The sequence below is a fragment of the Jatropha curcas genome, chromosome 6 (genome assembly GCF_041381405.1).
Source record: "Jatropha curcas cultivar XTBG-Jc1 chromosome 6, XTBG_Jcur_1.0, whole genome shotgun sequence".
In the NCBI taxonomy this organism is placed as follows: domain Eukaryota; kingdom Viridiplantae; phylum Streptophyta; class Magnoliopsida; order Malpighiales; family Euphorbiaceae; genus Jatropha; species Jatropha curcas.
Window position 1 is genome coordinate 24741898 of NC_143156.1, and position 20080 is coordinate 24761977.

The 20080-nt window shown below is 31.7% G+C and overlaps 3 protein-coding genes across 5 annotated transcripts; 2 read left to right on the forward strand and 1 right to left on the reverse strand.

The window, feature by feature from the left end:
- Window positions 1-618: 618 nt before the first annotated feature.
- LOC105648239 (uncharacterized) lies at window positions 619-4961 on the forward strand. Its single transcript, XM_089723252.1, has 6 exons — window positions 619-936; window positions 1008-1187; window positions 1277-1533; window positions 2094-2316; window positions 3350-4215; window positions 4297-4961. Exons 1-6 carry the CDS (start codon window positions 882-884, stop codon window positions 4342-4344), a joined length of 1629 nt encoding a protein of 542 aa, XP_089579378.1. The 5' UTR covers window positions 619-881; the 3' UTR covers window positions 4345-4961.
- A 4764-nt stretch (window positions 4962-9725) lies between these two features.
- Window positions 9726-10478, forward strand: LOC105645515 (uncharacterized). The gene has a single exon (XM_012231132.1). The coding sequence runs from the start codon at window positions 9726-9728 to the stop codon at window positions 10476-10478; it is 753 nt and encodes a 250-aa protein (XP_012086522.1).
- Window positions 10479-12442: 1964 nt separating this feature from the next.
- Window positions 12443-19336, reverse strand: LOC105645510 (Noc2p family). 3 transcript variants are annotated; one of them, XM_012231127.4, is made up of 14 exons: window positions 19189-19336; window positions 18977-19088; window positions 18587-18647; window positions 18287-18395; window positions 18141-18192; window positions 17942-18036; window positions 17369-17437; window positions 16177-16680; window positions 15627-15929; window positions 15148-15471; window positions 14792-14998; window positions 13995-14084; window positions 12923-13020; window positions 12443-12811 (listed from the first exon to the last, which is right to left on the reverse strand). In XM_012231127.4, the coding sequence occupies exons 2-14, from the start codon at window positions 19083-19085 to the stop codon at window positions 12718-12720; spliced, it is 2115 nt and encodes a 704-aa protein (XP_012086517.1). In that variant the 5' UTR covers window positions 19086-19088; window positions 19189-19336; the 3' UTR covers window positions 12443-12717. The 3 variants fall into 3 exon arrangements, with proteins under 3 accessions (XP_012086517.1, XP_012086516.1, XP_020539489.1); XM_012231126.4 differs by having other exon boundaries at window positions 16177-16683; XM_020683830.3 differs by lacking the exons at window positions 18587-18647; window positions 18977-19088; window positions 19189-19336 and having other exon boundaries at window positions 16177-16683; window positions 18141-18199.
- Between the last annotated feature and the right edge of the window lie 744 nt (window positions 19337-20080).

The window sequence follows — 20080 nt, forward strand, 5'->3', positions numbered from 1 at the left end:
AGAAACCAGTCTTGGAAAGTAGGATTAGGAAGATCATTAATAAACTTTGGAGGAGAAGAAATAGAACCATCAATATGATGGTACAGCTGCTGACCATGAAGAAAAGGCACAAGTTGGGTTTTCCATAGAATATAATTTGTTGTGGTGAGTTTCACTGTAACATGATTCTGGATTGAGGGAATGGTTGAGGTTATAACAGAAGAAGATGATGCAAAAGTGGTAGAAGGCGCCATGGGAAAAAAAAAAACACACGGTATTGAAACTTTAGATTTGCTCTGATACCATAAAGATTGGCAAACAGATGGAAGAGATAATGATTTTCAGATTGCTATTGATGAGTATTTAAAATACAATAGCAGTAACAAAATGCCTACAATACAGGAATACGTTTTACACTATTTCAATAAACATCCCTATGATCAAGGAATAGGAATAAATGAAGTTTGACCGCGAGGTTTTAATAATATTACTCAACAGTACTTCCGTTACTAAAATTGAAAAAGTGCAAAGCGAAGGACTGACAGAGGTCTCAGTGGTGGGATCCACGAATATTTGTTTTCTTTTGGCTATCTTCTTCAACAAGCGGTAAAAAATACAATAAAATAAATCAATAAATAAATAACATAGAACAGTGGATTAGTGAGTCATCATTCCTTCTCCTACAAGTAATAGAGAAGTAGCAGTGACTCTGGTGGAAGACTAATCATCGTACAGTACAGATAGTCAATCCAGTGTGTGAGTGAAAATGGAAACAAATTTCACACTTCACTGGAACTAGCTTTCCACTCCATTTCCCTAAAGCTTCCTCCTCTACTGACTGCAAGTTCCTTCTCTTTCATTCTTCTTCTGGTTGCTCGCTGGCTGCTATTTTAGCAACCGGAATGACTAATAACTCCCCCTCCCCCTCCTCCTCCTCCTCCTCCTCCTCCTCCTCCGGTGAGTGTATTTTTCATTTCTAGTTCTGTTGTTTTATTTTTCTTGCTCTAAGTCCTTTTTGTTGTTCAAAGGCATGGCAAATGCACCGGTTTTATTTGCTCAAAACTTGCCGGTCGGATGGAGATTTTCACCGACCGATCAACAACTGGTTGGAAATTACTTGAAGCGGAAGAGGCATGGTGATCCTATCGACGGCTCCGACATCGTTGAGGTTATTAAATTCTGCAATTATAACCCTTGGGATCTACCTGGTAAGTAGCTCGTCTCCAATCTTTGTCTCTTTCTTCTAATTTTTTTTTTTTTTAATTATGAATTAAGAGGATGAAAAATGTGTGTATAGGTCTGTCCAAGAATAAATCCACCGATAAAGTATGGTTTTTCTTTTATCTTCGCGAGTACCGCAATAATAGTGGACTGGCTAACCGAAAGGCGGGGAATGGATACTGGAAAATCACCGGTGATCCTCGCTCAGTCACTCAGGAAGGGAGTGATGAGGAGATAGGAACTAAGAGAATTTTAGTTTTCCATAATCCTGACGCGACTCACTGGGTCATGCACGAGTATGAGTACACTGCAGAACTCAACTCGCCTATTCAGGTAATTGCAACACTCTGTTTCATGAAATTAAATGCTTAAATCCTTATTCTTTAATGAAAATTGGCTCTTTGTTTCATAACCCAAGGCTCATTTCTTTGCGGTACAATTGGGCCCAACAGAAAAAAACACAGGATAGAAACTTAATTATCCTGGCCACTGTTCAGAACAGGGAAAAGTATTTGTTTTTATCCACATGATCATGGACAGGCAAAACTTTTGTTGTCTTTCACAACTCACAGGGAAAAGTTTCCTTCCCTCCCTTCTTTATGGATTTATTTGTTCAAGTTTAATCAGACAATTTATAATAATTACTTGAAAGAAATTGAAAATGAATTTTAATGTAGCCCCAATGGGAATCCATGCATTAATGTCAATTAGCTATACTGATTCCTTGAGGTTTTGGTTATATAACTCCATGAGCTATATCCCACTCATCAATTATGTTTCCTGTTTGCTCTGGTATTTCCTCTTAAGTTTTAGTGATACAGTGTTTAGAAATTCTGATTATACTGATTTGTAATGCGGAATATGGAATTTACAAACTGTAATATGCTTCTCAGGGTAACTATGTTCTTTGCAAATTGAAGGAGAAGCCAAATGAGAAGAAAAAAACAGTTAAGAGGTCGAAGAAAGTGGAACCAATTTGCAATAAGCCAAGAGCACAAAAGAAGGCAAGAAAAGGCGAATCAGCTTCAGTTTCAGCTTCTGCTTCTGAAAATAAAATATCGGAGGAGATCAGGGCGTATTCAGCCTTGTTGAAATTTTGGAAGGAAGAATGGAAATGCACAAGATGATTAACAATGTTTAGCACTTCATGTTTTGCACTGCATTTTTGCACTTTTTTAATTAATAAAAGAATGTGCCTATTTATAGGCTTACAAGTGAATCAAAGAATATCTAAAATACTCCTAAAAATCTTCAATCCTAATAACAGAAATATCAAATTCTATGCAGAATATCTGCACTAAATAAAATTGAAATCTCAACAGATTTTTCATAATATTATTTTGAATTAATCCTAACATTCTCTCTTAATTCAAACATAATATTTTTATTACAATAATTAACAATTAAAATTTTAATCTAGCATTTGAAGCACTTCTCTTCAATTAACTTTGTTGAAGCACCTCTCTCCAACTCATCATTTTGATGCACTTCTCACCAAATATTGATGCACTTCTCATCAAACTAGCAATTTTTTTTTTTTGAAGCACTTCTCTTCAAATATTGATGCACTTCTCATCACTTTCTTTTATTTTGGAGCACATCTCTCCAATATTCTCTTGGAGCACTTCTCTCCAATACTCAAAGAAGAGTTCCTTCCTCTTGCACAAAATTTGATTGATTTTTATACCTGCAATCTTTTTGAATATGAAGGCAGGTTTTTGCTTTGAATTTTTGGCTTTTTCTTCGCTATGATTCTTAATTTGAACCATAGTTGGGTTGGATGACAATGAAGGGATTTCTTTAATCCATGTTGAGATTTTTAGGGAAGGAAATGGAATAGTGTTTGTAGCCATTTAACAGACAGGCTCTGATACCATGTTGAAATTTTGGAAGGAAGAATGGAAATGCACAAGATGATTAACAATGTTTAGCACTTCATGTTTTGCACTGCATTTTTGCACTTTTTTAATTAACAAAAGAATGTGCCTATTTATAGGCTTACAAGTGAATCAAAGAATATCTAAAATACTCCTAAAAATCCTCAATCCTAATAACAGAAATATCAAATTCTATGCAGAATATCTGCACTAAATAAAATTGAAATCTCAACAGATTTTTCATAATATTATTTTGAATTAATCCTAACAAGCCTATGGTGAAGGTGAACCTAGAAATAGCAACCATATAATTTCTGATTTGTCAAATCAAAATTCAAAAAAGATGGCTGCTATTGCAACCAATGACAAAGTTGAAGCAAGTAACCTAGAGGCTTTAGATTATGACAATCAAAGCCTATGTGAGGTTATTTCTATCTCAACCTGCAACACAGGTGAAACAGGGAGCTTAATAGCTTCTACTTTGGGGAATCAGAAATTTTCCCAGATGACTGACGTTTCATCCTATAAGGAGGGTGAAACGATATCCTTGATGGCATCTGATATAGAAAATTATAATCCAAACGAGATGACTGCTACGTCATCTTATAAGAACAGTAAACCAAGTTACACAACTTCTGGTTTACAAGATCAAAATTCATATGAGATAACTACTGTTTCATCAAATAACAAAGGTGAAGGAAGTCCCTGCATGACTTCTAGTCCTGTAAATCAAAACTCAAATGAAATGCCTAAAGAATCATTTTATGAGAAAGGCAAACCAAGTAACCTTGATCCTTTGGATTTAAAGAATCAAAATCCTAGTAAGAGCAGCAACATATCAGCTTCTACAAAAGGTGTGTGGAGTTCCATCTCGGAAACACCTTCCGATTTTGATAATCAAAATCAACCTGAGAAGACTGATGTGTCACCCCTCAAACATTATCCAAGTTCCTATGTGGCTTATAATGCTGGAGAAACATCTCAAGCAGAGCAAAGTCAGTATAAGGTTCCAGTTATTCTGAACCCCTTGATGAATTTTAATTCCCAAGAAGTAATGTTACAAAACCAATACAGCTCAATCCTTGAAGATGATTATCCCTGGACTTCTTCTGGAAGAGGAGAAAATACATTTTCTGAGGTGAGAAATGCTGCATTTTTCTTGATTTTGTTAATGTAAGGCATAAGAAGCAAACTTATAATCATGTGATGCTTTTTGCAGAGAGATATCCAACTGTGGGAAGACTGGATAAAGCAGTGTACAGCATAATATACTAGAACTGGAGACTTGGTATGATGTAGGTACGCCTAAAAAGGTACCTTAAAATGCATCAGAAAGAAAGATTATTATAGTAGGAACCCAACACCTCTTGTATGGTTCCTTATATAGTATCAGTGGTTTATCTAGCTAGCTAGCCGTTGATTGCCTAATGATAGTGTCCAGTTAAGACTTGATTTCACACGTGCAGCATTAAACTTCAGGCTGCAATGCTTCATGATTCATAGTATGGTCTGTTTCCTCCTAAATCCGCAGCTATACATTTATAAAAATGTTATGCTTATTGAAACCGGTACAACTCTTATGCCGGGGTTATGATTAGGCTATTGAAGCCTAAATAGCTTCCATGATGTGACTCTTATTCCGAAGTTATGATTAGGCTATGAAGCCTTGTATAGCTTCGATGATGCAACTCTTATTCCAGAGTTATGATTAGGCTATGAAGCCTTATAAAGCTTCCATGATGTAACTCTTATTCCAGAGTTATGATTATTGTACCCTGTTGTAATTATTGTTGAATGTGAAGCCTTGTATAGCTTCCATGTATTAGTTCCTTCGCATGCTTGTGAAGGTGTAATTGTATGAAGAACTAACAGCTTATTGTATTGTCTGGGTATGTATCACTTTATCCTTATGTTGTAAAAATTGTGAATAAATAGTTCAGTTTTGAAGTCATGATTCAAGTTAGTTGTCTTTCTTACATATAATTTACAGACTTTGGGTTGCTAATGAATTAGGTTAGGTTTCAGAAATGTGGGGAGTTTATGGTCTTTTGTTATTTTGTTTATAGAGATTCATGGTGATCTTGTTGATGATAGTAAGAATGAAAACAATTTCGGTTGTGATCTTAAAAGTTTATCGTATAATAATTAAATTTGGAAGGTTTTCCAAAAAATAAAACCTACAAGTCAGTAAAATTTTAAATAAAAAGTTTCGCCATGTTTAGTAATAGATAATCTTTGTTCTCTAAAAGGACGGTAATATCTTAAATAATATCATAATGGATTTTGATTCACATTCCCTTTTTTTTTATTTCAAGAAAAAAAGAAAAAAAGAAAATGTAAGCATGCCACAAAATATTTAACAACAGCTAAGTATTTGAATTTTGTTTTTTTTTTTTTTTTTTTGTTACCTCACGAGCGTCTTCACATTCAGTTTTAATTAAAAAAAATTTATGATAATAAAAAACTAGATGTATTACTCTTCCATTAAATACTTCAACGAAAAATAAATTACTCCTTCCATTAAATATTGTTAGACATGCAGACATGAAATGTTACACGGAAAAATTTGTAAATATGAAAATATATACAAGAATGGTTTACCCTTTTCAGGCATATTCCTATCCATGAAGGCCAACAAACGATTTATAATAATATGAAAATTATTAATTTACTTTCAAATTAATATCCAATTCAAAACAGACTAATTTTATTCAAAATTCATAATTATCTCTCTTCATAAATGTTTTCTCGCAGATCGATCCTTTAATCTTGTAAAATTATCAACTTAAGCGTATTTCATATTGTTTGTTTTCTTTTTATCCTTAATGATTACGATGTTTTTACCTTAAAAAATTAGAAGAATATATATATATATATATATATATATATATATATATATATATATATATATATATATATATATATATATTTGCAAAATGAAGACAAAAGAATCGTCAACCTAGATACTTGTGCTGTGCAGACAGGATATAGATTCGTAGCACGTAACAATAATAAAATAAAGGTTCACATTGGTTTTGTATTTTTGCAGGTCAAAGTACACATTATGGTAACCTACCAATACCTTCCAATAATTCCAAGTGGTGTAATAACTTAATTTGCTGATTCTAGAACTCCCAATCAAAAAGAAAAGAAAAGAAAAATTGGTCACAAGCCAAGTGATGGATGAGAAAATATTTATAGGACCTGAAATTCAGGAAACAACAAAACAATAGACTTGTTACAATCAGGAATCTTATCTTAAATCTAGAAATTATGGCAATATAGATCAGAAGAATTTTTTGAGAATGTAGAGATCCATGTTTTCTGCAAGCCTTTGTATGTATATATATAAACTTTAAGAATTTTGGTCCCTTGCTCATGATAAATTAATTACCCATCAAACTCACCAATTCCTACGAATATCTCCACTCCACATCTACTTAGAAACAAAACTAATTTTGTTTTAGAGTTCGTGAATGTTTTTCTTTGTAAGTGTTTTTCTATGTATCGAATCTTGTAACTTCATATAAATCATCATTCAAATTTAATATGTCGTGCTATTTAAGTCATTTTGTTTTAGTATTATACAATTTAATAGTAATTTTAATTAATGTTAGAAATGACCAAAGAAGAAAAAGAAAAATTAAAATTAATATATGCTTGATTATTTAAATATGCCTTATTATACATTCGGAAAAAAAGTATGCCTTACTGTTTAAGTCATAATGTATTAATTTTTCTATTTTTCAAAGTAAATATATTAGTTTCTATTTTAATATATTATTAATTAGATTTTATAATAGTCAATCAGGTGTGGTCTATTTAATCTTGATCTTCTCACTTATGTGAGGAATGTGAGGTTTTAAGTTTGAGTTCTCTCGACCATGAGTGTTTTCATCAATTTAGTGACAGGAAAGGACTATCCCTGTTGTGTAATCTTTAGTATTATTTTGATCCATTGGGCCTTCCAATTAATAAATAAATTAGATTTTATAACAATATATAATTGAAATTGAAGTTATTTTTATAAATTATTATAAAAAATTTTAAACTCAATATTAAAATTCACTAAAAGATGTAGTTTAGCAACAGACATTTAAATAGAAACATAAAAAAAAAAAAAAAAAAATAGAAATCATATTTGATTTCAAGTCAAACTAATCTGGCTCACACACAAGTGATTTTTTTTTTTTTTTTTTTTTGAGGGGAACATGAATAAATGATTTGATTGTTAATAATAGAGAGAACTTGGAATTGGTGCATTGAGTATAGAAAAATATGGCTGAACCTATGGATCTTGCATTGTACTCAAATCATAATAACAAAAATATATATAAGTTGACTAGTCTTTTCCACATAACAACAATTTTGTAGTTAGGTGGTCATTTTATTTATAAATAAGATAATTCAAGATTGTAATTAGCAAAAAAATTCAGATGTAATGGGATTAATTAGATTTCTAAAATTTTAATCAAAATAGAAAATTTTATTTATTAAGATTCCAAAAATCTTCTTAATACAACGTACTCCTCTGTTCCACTTTAATAGCAACAAATAGACATTTCATCTTGTTCCATCATTTAGAATTTTGAGACCATATTAATTATTTTTTTCTAATTTTACTCATATATATTTATTAGGTGCCATTTGTTTATATATATATATATATATATATATTTTTTAAGAAAAGCAATTTAGACATTTTATCGATTTTTTTAGAAAATCAATGAATTTTAATAATTTTCTTAATCCTTATGAAAATAATAAATATTGTTATTAAAGTGAAATGGAAAGAGTGTTTTTATTGAGATTTTTCCAAGTTAAACATATTATACATGTAAACCCACAAATTGAGATTGTAATTATATGTTTAACCTATTTTTCCAGGAAAATATTGAAAGATGAACCAAACAAGAAAAAGTTAAGGTCATGTCTAGAACAAACAAAGTAATGGAAATAGTCGAAACTACTATTACTTTTGAACCCAACATTTCTTCTAAGGTACGTTTGTAATTTCCACGAGTATTTTACTAGATTCTACAAAATTCCTAGTTGGACAAAGTAATTAATTTACATAAATAACTCCCAAATGGACCAAATCAAATAGAGTGAGAGAGAGAGAGTACAATTTCCAATCTTCTAGAATTGGACACGTACTTGAATATCTCTACTAAATACTAATAAGCTTAATTAATTTATATATCTATATATATTCGATAACTTAAAATTGAGTGATTGCAAATATAAGTATACTAGTTGATAAAAAAAAAAAAACTATGAGTCTATATAACTTCATAAATACAAATGAAATATTTATTGGAGATGTGGATTTAAATTTAACTTACTCATTCAAATAATTTAAATTAAAATCATGCTTTTACTAATTTTAAATTCTTTAAACAACAAAGCACTAAAATTTTTGCTGTCCAATTGACAAATTCTGACAGTAGGGGACCGTTTGTTACACTTGAGTCATAGATTATATTGGAGCACATGCTTTATTAGCATTTATATAAGAACCCTTTTTCATTAATTACTTAATCATTTGTCTTAATTATAACATTAATTAATTAATAGTAGGAAAATAATAGTCCAACGTGGAAAATAGAATGTGCGTCACTAGTTGCCAATGAATGCTTCAAATTTGGACCCAGATGGTCCCATATAACCTTAAAAAAATCCCAACCAATATCCTTAATTATCCTATTCTATTTGCACCTCAAAAATAGACAAACATTGTAACCTAACAAACTAGCTAATCACCGACCCATTAATACAAAGTGAACTGCACACAAATTAAAGGAATAAAAAATAATAGGTGCTAGCTCCATATTCAAGCAAATTTTTCATTCAAGCAAATTATCTAAATCTGAACTTTTTCAAAATTCATTTTTTACTAATAAATTGATAGAGTAACTACAGGCACTTATAACGAAAACCGTTTATTATAAGAAATAATGGGTAGCGTGTACCTAAAGTCTAATTTCCATACTCTATTCATATTCTTATTGAACAAATCGAGTAGAGCAAATATTTTAAAATATTCGTCTCACTTTCATTCCTAATATTAAGACTCGAAATTTGAAACCACTGTTCTTGAAATAATTTTATCTAAATATTATGTCCATTCTGAACACCGATTAATCCGTCCACGTAAGAAGATCGCGACATTATGACAAAGGATAAAAAAAAGGCAATAAAAACTAAAATTCTTATCTAAAAAAAACTAAAACTGACGCTCTATTTTTTTTTTTATTTTTATTGAATTGTCAATCTATGACCGCCTCCTCTTCTAGAAGGCATAAAGAGTATCACCCTAGCTACTTTTCCTTTTATTTTCCTAAATAAGCCTTTTGTCCTTAATCTAGAGAGCCACCCTCCATTATCAAAAAATATATATCTTTTTAATAATAATTAGCCCCTAACATAATTTTTAAATTTGCAATTCACTTCTCTCTACTCACATTTTTAAAATCAATAATTACTAAGTATATTCATATATATATATATATATATGTTTGTGACTAATTGGCTTGACTCTCTCATATCAAACTACAACGAGCCCAAATCTTTTTTTTCTTTACTATTGCTCCAAAATATTTCTTTTGGGTACATCTTGTTTCTCTTTCTTTTGCATCTTATTCTACTATGTATGCCAAAGATTGGTTGCTGAAGCCAGTGCAAGAAAACAATGACTTCGAAGATTTTGATGATGAAAACGATGAAACACTCTCTCTTTCTGATCTTCCTTTAAATAACAATTCCTCTAGTGATTACTGGGTTAATGACGTGGCAAATGAAGATCAAGAAAGCTCCTCTTTTGATCAAGAAATGTTTGAGTTCTTCTCTGCGAAGGAAGATTTCTCTGCAGCTTCTTCTCCTAAAGATAATATCATATTTTGTGGAAAGCTCATTCCATATAAAGGAGAACGAGAACAAGAACGAAGCTCATGTCAAAACATCAGTGATGAGCTCAAAGAACGCAAGAAAAGTAGTATATTTTCTTGGAAATCATTTTCTTTAAATAGATCAAAAAGTACTTCTGCATTAAAGATTCAACAAGAACAAGAAAAGACGTACAGAACTTGTAAGACATTTCCAGAGGCATCATCGGAAAAGAAACATGATTTTCCGGTGAAGAAAGTACCGGCGTTATTTTCAAGTCCGTCCAAGTCAAGGTGGTATTTGTTGGCTTTTGGTATTGGAAGATATCCAATGGAGATGGAGTTAAATGACATTAAAACAAGGCAAAATAAGCTTAGTGATAGTAAAATGAGGCGGAGCGTTAGAAGTCCGGCGACGATGTTCCAGTCCGACTATGTAAAAGAATTGGTTGAGAGAAGTGGTAAAAGAAAGAGAGGTTGGTGGGGTTTTATTAGGGGGTTTGGGTGCAAAGAGTAACTATGCAAATGCTATGGTTAAGGCTTCATTGGATTGCACAACGGCTGTGATAAGGTGGAGAAAGTTTTTTAGGTAAATTAGTTATTTATGTCAGTTGTAGATTAATTGAAATGCAATTTTTACTAAATGAATTTCCAAAGCAAGAGATTATAAATTTTTTTTTTTATGTATAAATGATTGTATTCTAAATGGTTTTAATCATTGTAAATTAGGCGATGAGCACTAGTCCAGCCAATAAATAGTCACGTCTTTAGTATAAAAATTTTCTGAGTTTAATATGAAAGACTCGAGTTAAATCACGATCCAATTATCACTCTGTAACTTTAGTAAAAGAAAAACTATTGTAAATTTTATGTGTGAATATTTTTAAAAATGATATTTTTTTAGCTCAGAGATGTATTCATTATGGTTCATTCGCTTTATTTTGGTAAACGTGTATTAATCAATTTTAATTTTTAAAAAAATTGTTTATGCTATAAATGTCGTAAAAATTCATAATCTCGGATAAATATAGTTAATTTTACTTTCAATAGGTTTACCCAGTCTAATCTAAGTATATTTATCAAATTTATTTAATAAACAATCATAGTTTAGATTTATAAACAACTACATCGTTTTTAATTATAGACTATAATCGAGCTAAGTTAAAATTAAGTTTTTAACTCGAATTGAGTTAACAGTAGAGCTTAATTCGACTCAGCTTATTAAAGACCTCTTTACGTTAAATGCTCTACATCTGTTTCATAATACTTATCACATTTGAGAAAATAGCTTGTTCCAAAATAGTTTACACATTTGTGATTTCAAAGAATAATAAATATTTTTTTTCCATGTTTACCTTTTATATATGACGAATAATTACTATTTCAATTTAATGATTTTTTTGAGAATTAATATTAAATTAAAGATAATATAATCAATTCACTCAATAATTTATTGTAATTTAAACACATTTAATGATTTTTTCATAAAATGTAAAATTTTAAATATGTCAAATATTACAGAACAGAGGTAATATTACCTTATCTTTATGATCACGTAATAATCCATCTTGTCATTAGGGCTAATGTGGTCCTTTACACCCTTTATATTAGTATTAATCATTTAGTCAGCTTTTTGTTAAGAGCCATCATAACATAAAACCTGAATAATATATGCCGGCTATCAAAATTAATTCAACGAGTTGAAATCAAATATTAATCGGTCAACCTCTATCAACTTGCATTAATAAAATTAAAAAAAAAAAAAAATCAAAATGAAACAAATGTGCAGCAATATAGAGAGATTAAGAATTGCAATAAAAACAAAAAGTGCAGCCTTTTCTTGATTTGGAATTCAGGACTGTCTGATTAATTAATAATTAGTGCTTCTTGTGTCATTAATCCAAACAAATTTGGGATTATTTTATTTTTTTGTTTGTATAAACTATTGGAATCTTTCCTACAGGTTTCATTTTCAAAAAATGCAATTCATGCAGCATAAACAAGTAGAATGCCAATCTATATTACCACATCCGTTTAATATAATCAATAAAACCCTTGTCCTACCCAAACCCATTACAGATGATAAACTTTATTACCTATAATCGTTTTAAACCGTTTATAACTAACCAAATCTGTAATAAAAAGGTCAGCCAATCCTAGGTCAATTTGTAATATGAATTTGAGGAATGAATAGTAACTCTTCTCTGAATCTGTACTCTCTTTTTCCTGTCTTTTCCCTCATTCTCTCGGGAACTAAACATGGTGCAGACAACTTCTCTGCATCAGCATCTCAACTGAAGGAAATTATTCATAAAGTTGTGTATCATGACAAAGCCAAAATATACAGTACAGTGCGACTATCCTACAGCACATCAAATAACAACTGAAACCAACTATTCTCTTCATCGATTTACGTTGATGAGTTCTAAAAACAAGAAAATCTCCAAGGGTTTTATCTTCACTGGGTTCAATATTCAACTCTAACAAACAAGTAATAAGTTAATTAATATTATAAACCAAAACTTGATTTCAGCATTACAGCATGGAAAATTGGTCCACAGAATGGTTCTTAAACCTAATTTCTGCAGATATAAACAATAGTGCTGACTGAATCTGTTCCAATACTAGAACATCTAGAAGCCTAAATAAAGTGTATATTTCGCCGAAGAAAGTAAAAGGCGAGAAAAAAGGGGTTCTCTAATTTTACAAATCAAATAAGGTAGCAGGAAAGCATTCATCTGGAATCTCTTTTTGATCTATTTAACTTGAATCTTCTTCCCATTAACAGCCACATCTACATTATTGTTTGGAAGTTGTCTCTTTCTTTTTGATTGCTTCTGCTCCAAGTAACTGCAAAAACTCCCATTGTTTACTTGCCAAAAATAAGAGTGATTTATAGGCTTACTTAAAACTGGTCAAATACCAGATTTGACAATCTCCATAATTAAAGAGAAGACGCACCTCATATTTTTATGACTAAGTAAATTCCTAGAAGCAGATTTTTCCACGAGACTTCTGTAGTATTGAGTAAATGGCATATTGCCACTGGGCTTCTCTAGCTGCACACATTATAAGCACAATTAATGCACATGCATTGTCATTAGAACAGTATGATTGGACCATTTACCCAAAAGGTGTAGATAAATATAATATTTTGCAAATAGGGTTCTTTTTCTGATACAAGCATTCAGCAAAAGCAGGACAAGAACAGTGAGCAGTATTCACTGTTTTTTGGCTCAATCAGCAGAAAGAACCCCCTTTTTCATTATTTTCCAGACTACCCTGTTTTGGTAAATATTGTTTAATGCACCTTTTGGGTATGGCACTGAGTTGTTTCCCCACCCGAGCAATTTGAATCTATAGGTTGAACTTGAACCATAAATCCAGAGATCAGGGTTGAATCAAGTGAATCAATTGTGATTTGGTCAATTAAGTTGATTCTTTCTTCGTTGAACCAGAATACTGTCATGAAGCAAATAGGTCCAAAGTTTGAACTTTTGTTCTTTAAAATTCTGCTTTGAAAAGAGCCCTATAAATACTCTGCCAAGTAACCTGAATTAATTAATTAACTTTTCACATAACTAAATCGCCCCTGAACACCAGAGGTGATCATTTGGTCGACCCAAACCAAATAAACCGAAATTTCCAATAGAGAAAGTCAAACCAAAATTATCATAAGCCAAATCCATTTGGATTGGTTTCGTCATTTTTTCCTTTGTTTTTTAAGATGTTTAAAAACTGAACCAGACCCTTTTTTTTTTTGTTTGGTTTTTTCTGTATGAACTGAACTGATTCAGTTCGGCTGTTTTCTCGAGAAGTGCCCAGCCCCACTGATCACTTGTGCCTACATCTCCTATTCCCACCCCAAGTTTCTACATTTTATCTTAATCCTTCACTTCGATTTGGTATAAATTCTCAAAATCATTAGAAAACAACAAATATCCTTTTAAGCCTCACGAAAAAAAAAAAAAAAAAAAAAAAAAAAAAAAAAAAAAAAAAAAAGGAAAGGAGGGAAGAAAAAGAAGATGCAAACCTGCAGAAATGATTCAACAGATTGCTGATCTCTTGGGGAAAAAGCAACTTCATCTCTTTTCTTCCGCACAAATTCAATATTCTGTTCTACCTATAGCAGCAGAAAAAAAAAATAATAAACATGTCATTGTTGAAGCATTCATTCCTACCCCTATACATTATTAAACAGTCACAAAACACTTATGCATCTGTTAAAAACCAAGGAAAAAGAAGAAACAAGAGAATCATTTCTTATCACCCAAAAAACAGCGGCCATAGCCTGAGCAGCATGAATGATTTATGCCCACCATACAATTTCATATGTTTGGACCAACAGTCTAGGACTAATACCTTCATTCTTAATATTCCATACATATTGAGGTAAAGATTTTAAGAATCTAGTTCCGTGTAGAAGTCAAAACAAACAGCATCTCATCCAAATTATTTCACATGACTTCGTCTCTATCCATATTGTTATTGTGCAGCTGAAATGACTAAAATCTAAAACTCATCCACTAGATGACATAAAAGTTGATGTTTCCCATATGCAATATGTTAAGAACCATGAATTCTACCTTGCTGAACAGGAATTCTTTGGGTTGATGTGCAGTGCCAAAGCTGGCAATTCATGTTAGCCATTTATTGATAAAACAAGACATCCAAGCATTACATAACCATTTTGGGGAATCAAATGTAAGAAAATTAAAAGTACTAATAATTTGGCTGCATCCAAAGTGTCCTAAATGTGGAAAAGGTTGCTGTTTGTCAACGTATATTTATATCATAATAAAATGTTATTATTGGAGGAGAATCCCTCACCTGATCAATAAAACGCTTCAAGATATTCCGGAAGCTCTCAGTGGTAGTTATTTCATGGAATTTCCTCAAGCGAATAAGTGGAATAGTTGCCAGTTCGGGAAAGGATATATGATAGCTCCACTGAGCAAAGTGCACTGCCAGCAGTTCAATGGCAGAAAGAACACATTCTTCTTGGAAGTTTCGTGATTTAAGCCAATGTTTTGGCAACTGTATGAAGATCATTTACTGTTAGTTTTATCACGGAATATAATCCATGCTGTAATTTGAGACTTGAAAAACAAGTGGATAATAAATTAATTAACTAGTTAGCAATAACATAATCCAATCTTTGACAAACAAAATCACAAATTACTGACCTTTATAGTAGATGTAAAGTTAAACTCCTTTCCTGGCTTCCTACCTCCCTTGTCAATTTTATATTCCAAAACATCCATTGTCAATGATGCAACAGGGATGAAAACACCACTAGAACTGGAGAGGTGATTCAGCCATTGAACACATTTAACTCTTAAGGGCAAATATCTTGGCCCTGGGAACAGAACAGCTACTCCATTTATGATCTGAATGATCATATACAGCAAAGCTTGAAGATCAAAATAACGTATATTTGCCGACAAAAATGCAACCCAGAGCTCAACACAGTTAGCATACTGCCAGCTACATATCTTCTTAAGTGCTTCCTGCATACAAGCAGCACAAAGCATAGAATAATAACAAATTCTTTAAACATTGCAAATTCAAAGTCAAGCAACCCATCTTTTAAACCAATATGATAGTATGAATAGATCAGACAGACACACCCAAGTTCAAAAATTAAAAATAGAACACTGCTTACCTTCTTCTTCGTTCGTAAGCCAAGCTGTAATATCTTAGCAAGGTGTTGGATAGAAACTATTGCCTTGGTAAACGATTTCTGTACATCTAAGGAGCACAGCTCAACAAAAGAATTCTTCAAGAATTGTATGCGTTTAAATAAAACTGGCTCCACAAACTTGCAGCGACCAATAAAAGCCTTGTATGACTTAACCAAGCAGGTGTCAAAACAATCCGAGTTAAATACAGCAGCCACATCTCTAATCACCAGAAAAGAGTGCAATGATAGAGTCTCCTCACCTGTTGCCCACAAATGAATTGATGCCTGCATTGCATTCAAAATATCAGCATGATTTCGCATAGCATGAAATTAGCATAAAAAATCATAAAAAATTCACCACAACTTCCATGGATAACTAAAGGTTTAAGAGGCCTTGAACCTGTCAATGATAATGTTCAACATAAAACTAAATACTCAACTAAAACCAGAGAATCCATAGAAAATTATTGTTATCTCAATGCTTTAACCACATTAATGTAAAAAAACTGCCGCGTCTTGTAAATGAATGCACCTTGATGAGTCTTTGCAGTAAAGAAGGGAAAGCAGCAAAAAAAATCATTGAAGCTCTAAGTCGGGATAATGTGAAGGCCAAAATCTCAGAGTCTGAAACCTCATTCAAGAAAAACAGGGTACTCCTCAAATAAGTCTTTATCAATGGCTTCAGATTTTTCCATTTCGAAGTATTCTTGAGTTCCAAAACAGCTTCCTTCCTTTCATTTGTGCATGATATGCCGAGGATTTTATGGAATACACTGTCAGCTTCACGAAGCATAAACATCAAAATCTTGCTAAAAGTTAGGTAATCTTTAAGAGCGTTGGATGATTCAGTCCCATAGTGGCAAGCAGCCCTAAACCCATTTAATAGTCTTATAAGGGCAGGTACATTGTGCTGCTCTGAAACCAGTTGACACAAAGAATCAACTGCAGAACTATTCAACAACATGCTGATTTCAATTGTGCCATTTTTGTTCTTTGGCTCTCTACCATCATCACTAGACTCATCTTCATCTGAAAACTGCTATAAAGAAAGAAACAGTAAAAATCATTAAATGGAAAATCCAGCAAGAATACTCATAAACTAAATTGCATGTAAGATACTTCTTAGTTGACCAACAACAATTAACACAATATCGAAGTTTTATAAATCCAATGATCTTCTGACATTCCTTTTATGCTAGCTGCAATAAGGTTGCTTTGCAGAATCATGATTACCCTTCTTATATTGCCTTCTTCGTTAAACATGTTTCAATATGATAGGGCAACAACAAATAACTGCCCAATCCAAGCTTAAGATTTGAAAAGCACATTATGGCCTAAACGTGAATCATAAACAATCTCCAATCTCAGATTGGCATTTTCATCTCTTATTGGATCTTCCTATTGTTCATGTGGCTTCAACTATACCAACATTTTAGTTTTAACAATTCTTATCACTCCCTCCATCCAATATTTTTGACAATCTTCTCCTCCTGTCAGTCTTGATTTACATAACAATAATAATAATAACCTTTTGAGAAACTTTGTTACTGTCATCATTGCTTCTTAAAATTTTTCAAAACATAATTAAGACATGCACCATAAGATGTAGGGATTAACATCCTTCACCTTACATATAAAAATGGATCATAAATTTAATGACATTAATACATGAGATACAGAAAATACTTGTATTGGAGGGAAATATATCTAAATTAATAACTTACATCTTCCTCATCTCGGAGTACTTTAAGACGGTCCCTGTTGCTCTCAAAAAACTTCAAAAAGTCTGGATCCTGAGAATTTTTAAGAAAGAGATATGGATATGCAAAGAGTTAACAAACATAGAACAAGAAGTTTAAAACTTCCATGTATATAATCAGCAAAATGAAAAAAAAAAAAAAAATTTGGACTCCAAAATATTTTAAAATAAATGCAATTAACTTTATGTTATTTGTATGGCTATCCTACAGGAAGGTAGTGGGCAAATAACTTGATTTTTTGTACAAGGATTGACACACTTTGATACTAATTAATATGGTTCAGTTTCTACCAAAAGTAAATCAACAGGTAAGCATCTCTTGTCCCTGAAGAAATAATTCATTATGGACACAAGTGTAGAGCGAGAATATATTTAAAAGAACTAATGTTTTCCATCCAGGATCATAATATCAACATCATTCCCTAGCACCCCAATGCTGAACAATCAATAAATGGTCAGACTTCAAACTGTTATGCAATAAGACACTTGCAAATTTTGAGAACACAAGATTTTGGGAAATTAACTGTAAGATTATCACCTTATCTTTCAACCTGTCCAATTTTTTCATTTTCTTCACAAGTTCTGAATGGATTTCCCGGTCCTCAACTGATAAAGCACTATAACCAGTGTTGTCTGCGTGCAAAATTTCTATAATATAAATTATTCGAAAAAGAAAAAAGAAAGGAAGAACAATGGGGAATGGCAGGGACTGGAATAACTGAGATCAATGTACTTACCTTCTAGATTACTCTCACTTTCCATGTCATGCAGATGTGAACAACTTTCTTCCTAATCACTTAACCAAATCATCAATGTTAGAAAGCTTAAGAAAGGAACCAAAAGAAAATAATTGAAAACTGTTCGGCATAACATATTTCAAAACCTCTGATAGATAACCATCACTATCCAAATCATCTTCAGCCACATCACTGTCATCTTCATCAAATATTGCATCAAGGGAAATATCTTTAATATCTTCAACTTCAGGTTTTCTGAGAACAAAATTGATATGTAAAGAGTTTGTTTAAGATTTATATGCAAACATCAAAATGAAGAGGAAAATAAAAATCAACATTACAGGATTCAAAATAAAATGCCTAATCTCTTGTTATAAATTAAAAAGAATAAAATAATTCTACCATGGTCAAACAATGCACTAGTTGCATTAATTTCACCTTTTTACCTTCCATTAGAAAGCTGCTTTGCATCTCCTTCTGGGTCTTCAGATTCACGCAACTCATCCTCTGAAGCAATAACAAAGGAAAGAATAACCTTTAGACGGACAACCAAATAATGCTCCAGCTGCTACCATATTAACAGTACTTTTGTATCAGGCACCCCAAAAAAAAACATGTATTATCTCAATTACAAATTCAAACTCAATTAACTAAAAGCACAGGCCTAAACCATATTTCAAGTGACAAGAGTTATATCATCCACCAAAGCTTTCCAGTATAAACACCATGAAGATAGTAAACTGTATTGATTACTGGCAACAGTGTGTCAATAATAGCTCATACACCAAAAACTAAAAGAAATGAATTCAAGCCATTATAAGCATTTCGATGCTTACTCTTAGCAGCTTTCTTTTTGAACACAGACTTAAGCTTCCGCTTTCTTTTTAACACAGACTGAAGATTCTTCTTTGCAAATTTCCTCGCTTTCTTACCAAGCTTCCCCATTTTCTGTAAAATAGCACATAAACCCTAATTTCAATTTCAAACATGAAAACACCCACCAAAGGATTAACAATCCAATAAGCAGAAACCAAAGCAATTTAAATACCGCTTGTTAGTCCTAAATTCGCTGTCTATTGTTTTTGGCTTATGTAAGAGTTCTTCCAGTTACAGAGACAGGAGGCAAGCTCCAAAAATTAGAATTTGAAGAAAAACCCTGTCTAGGGTTTTAGATGAAAAAAAAAAAAAAAAAAAAAAAAAACACGAACGTCATTCTAAAAGTGGGCACGGTGGTAAATATGTCAACGACAACGAGTATTGGAAACCGCTCTAAATGCAGCTGGGCCGGGTTTGGTTAAGCCTAATGGGCGAACTTCTGTTCAATAGTCTGTCTTTTTTTTTTTTTTTTCAAATGAAAATTAAGTTAAACAAATTAATTGTAATCTATGATTGAAATTAGGAAAAAAATTATAATTTTTAAAATAAAATAATAAATTTACAATTTTTAATCTCTCTTGTTTTATGGTGTAATTATAAAAAATAAAAACAAAGTTAAATTATAATATCATGTAAAATTTTGGATATTTTCATTTACAAGATCCTTTTTATGATTTTGTTTGTTTATAATTGTTTGTTTTTCCAATTTCAAAAGGCAGCCACGCAGGCACCTTTCTCATTCGTTTTGGAAAAAAATGACTTGTTTTTGCAGGCTTTTGATAAAAATAATACCTTCCATCAAACTATTTCTCAATCTAATGTCATTTTAAAACTATTTATTAATTTAATATTTGTCATAACATGAAGAGAGAGTGTTACACTAAAGCCACCAACTGAGTTGGTAGCTTTAACGCAATAGAAAAAGTAACTCGTACTGATAAGCAGTCAGCAAAAAGTAATTATATGAATAGACAATAATTTTTCATTAACCATCAATCCAATTTTCGATTTCAATACAAAATGAAAATTTTAAATTATCAATTTGCTTTTTCACTAAAACTTAT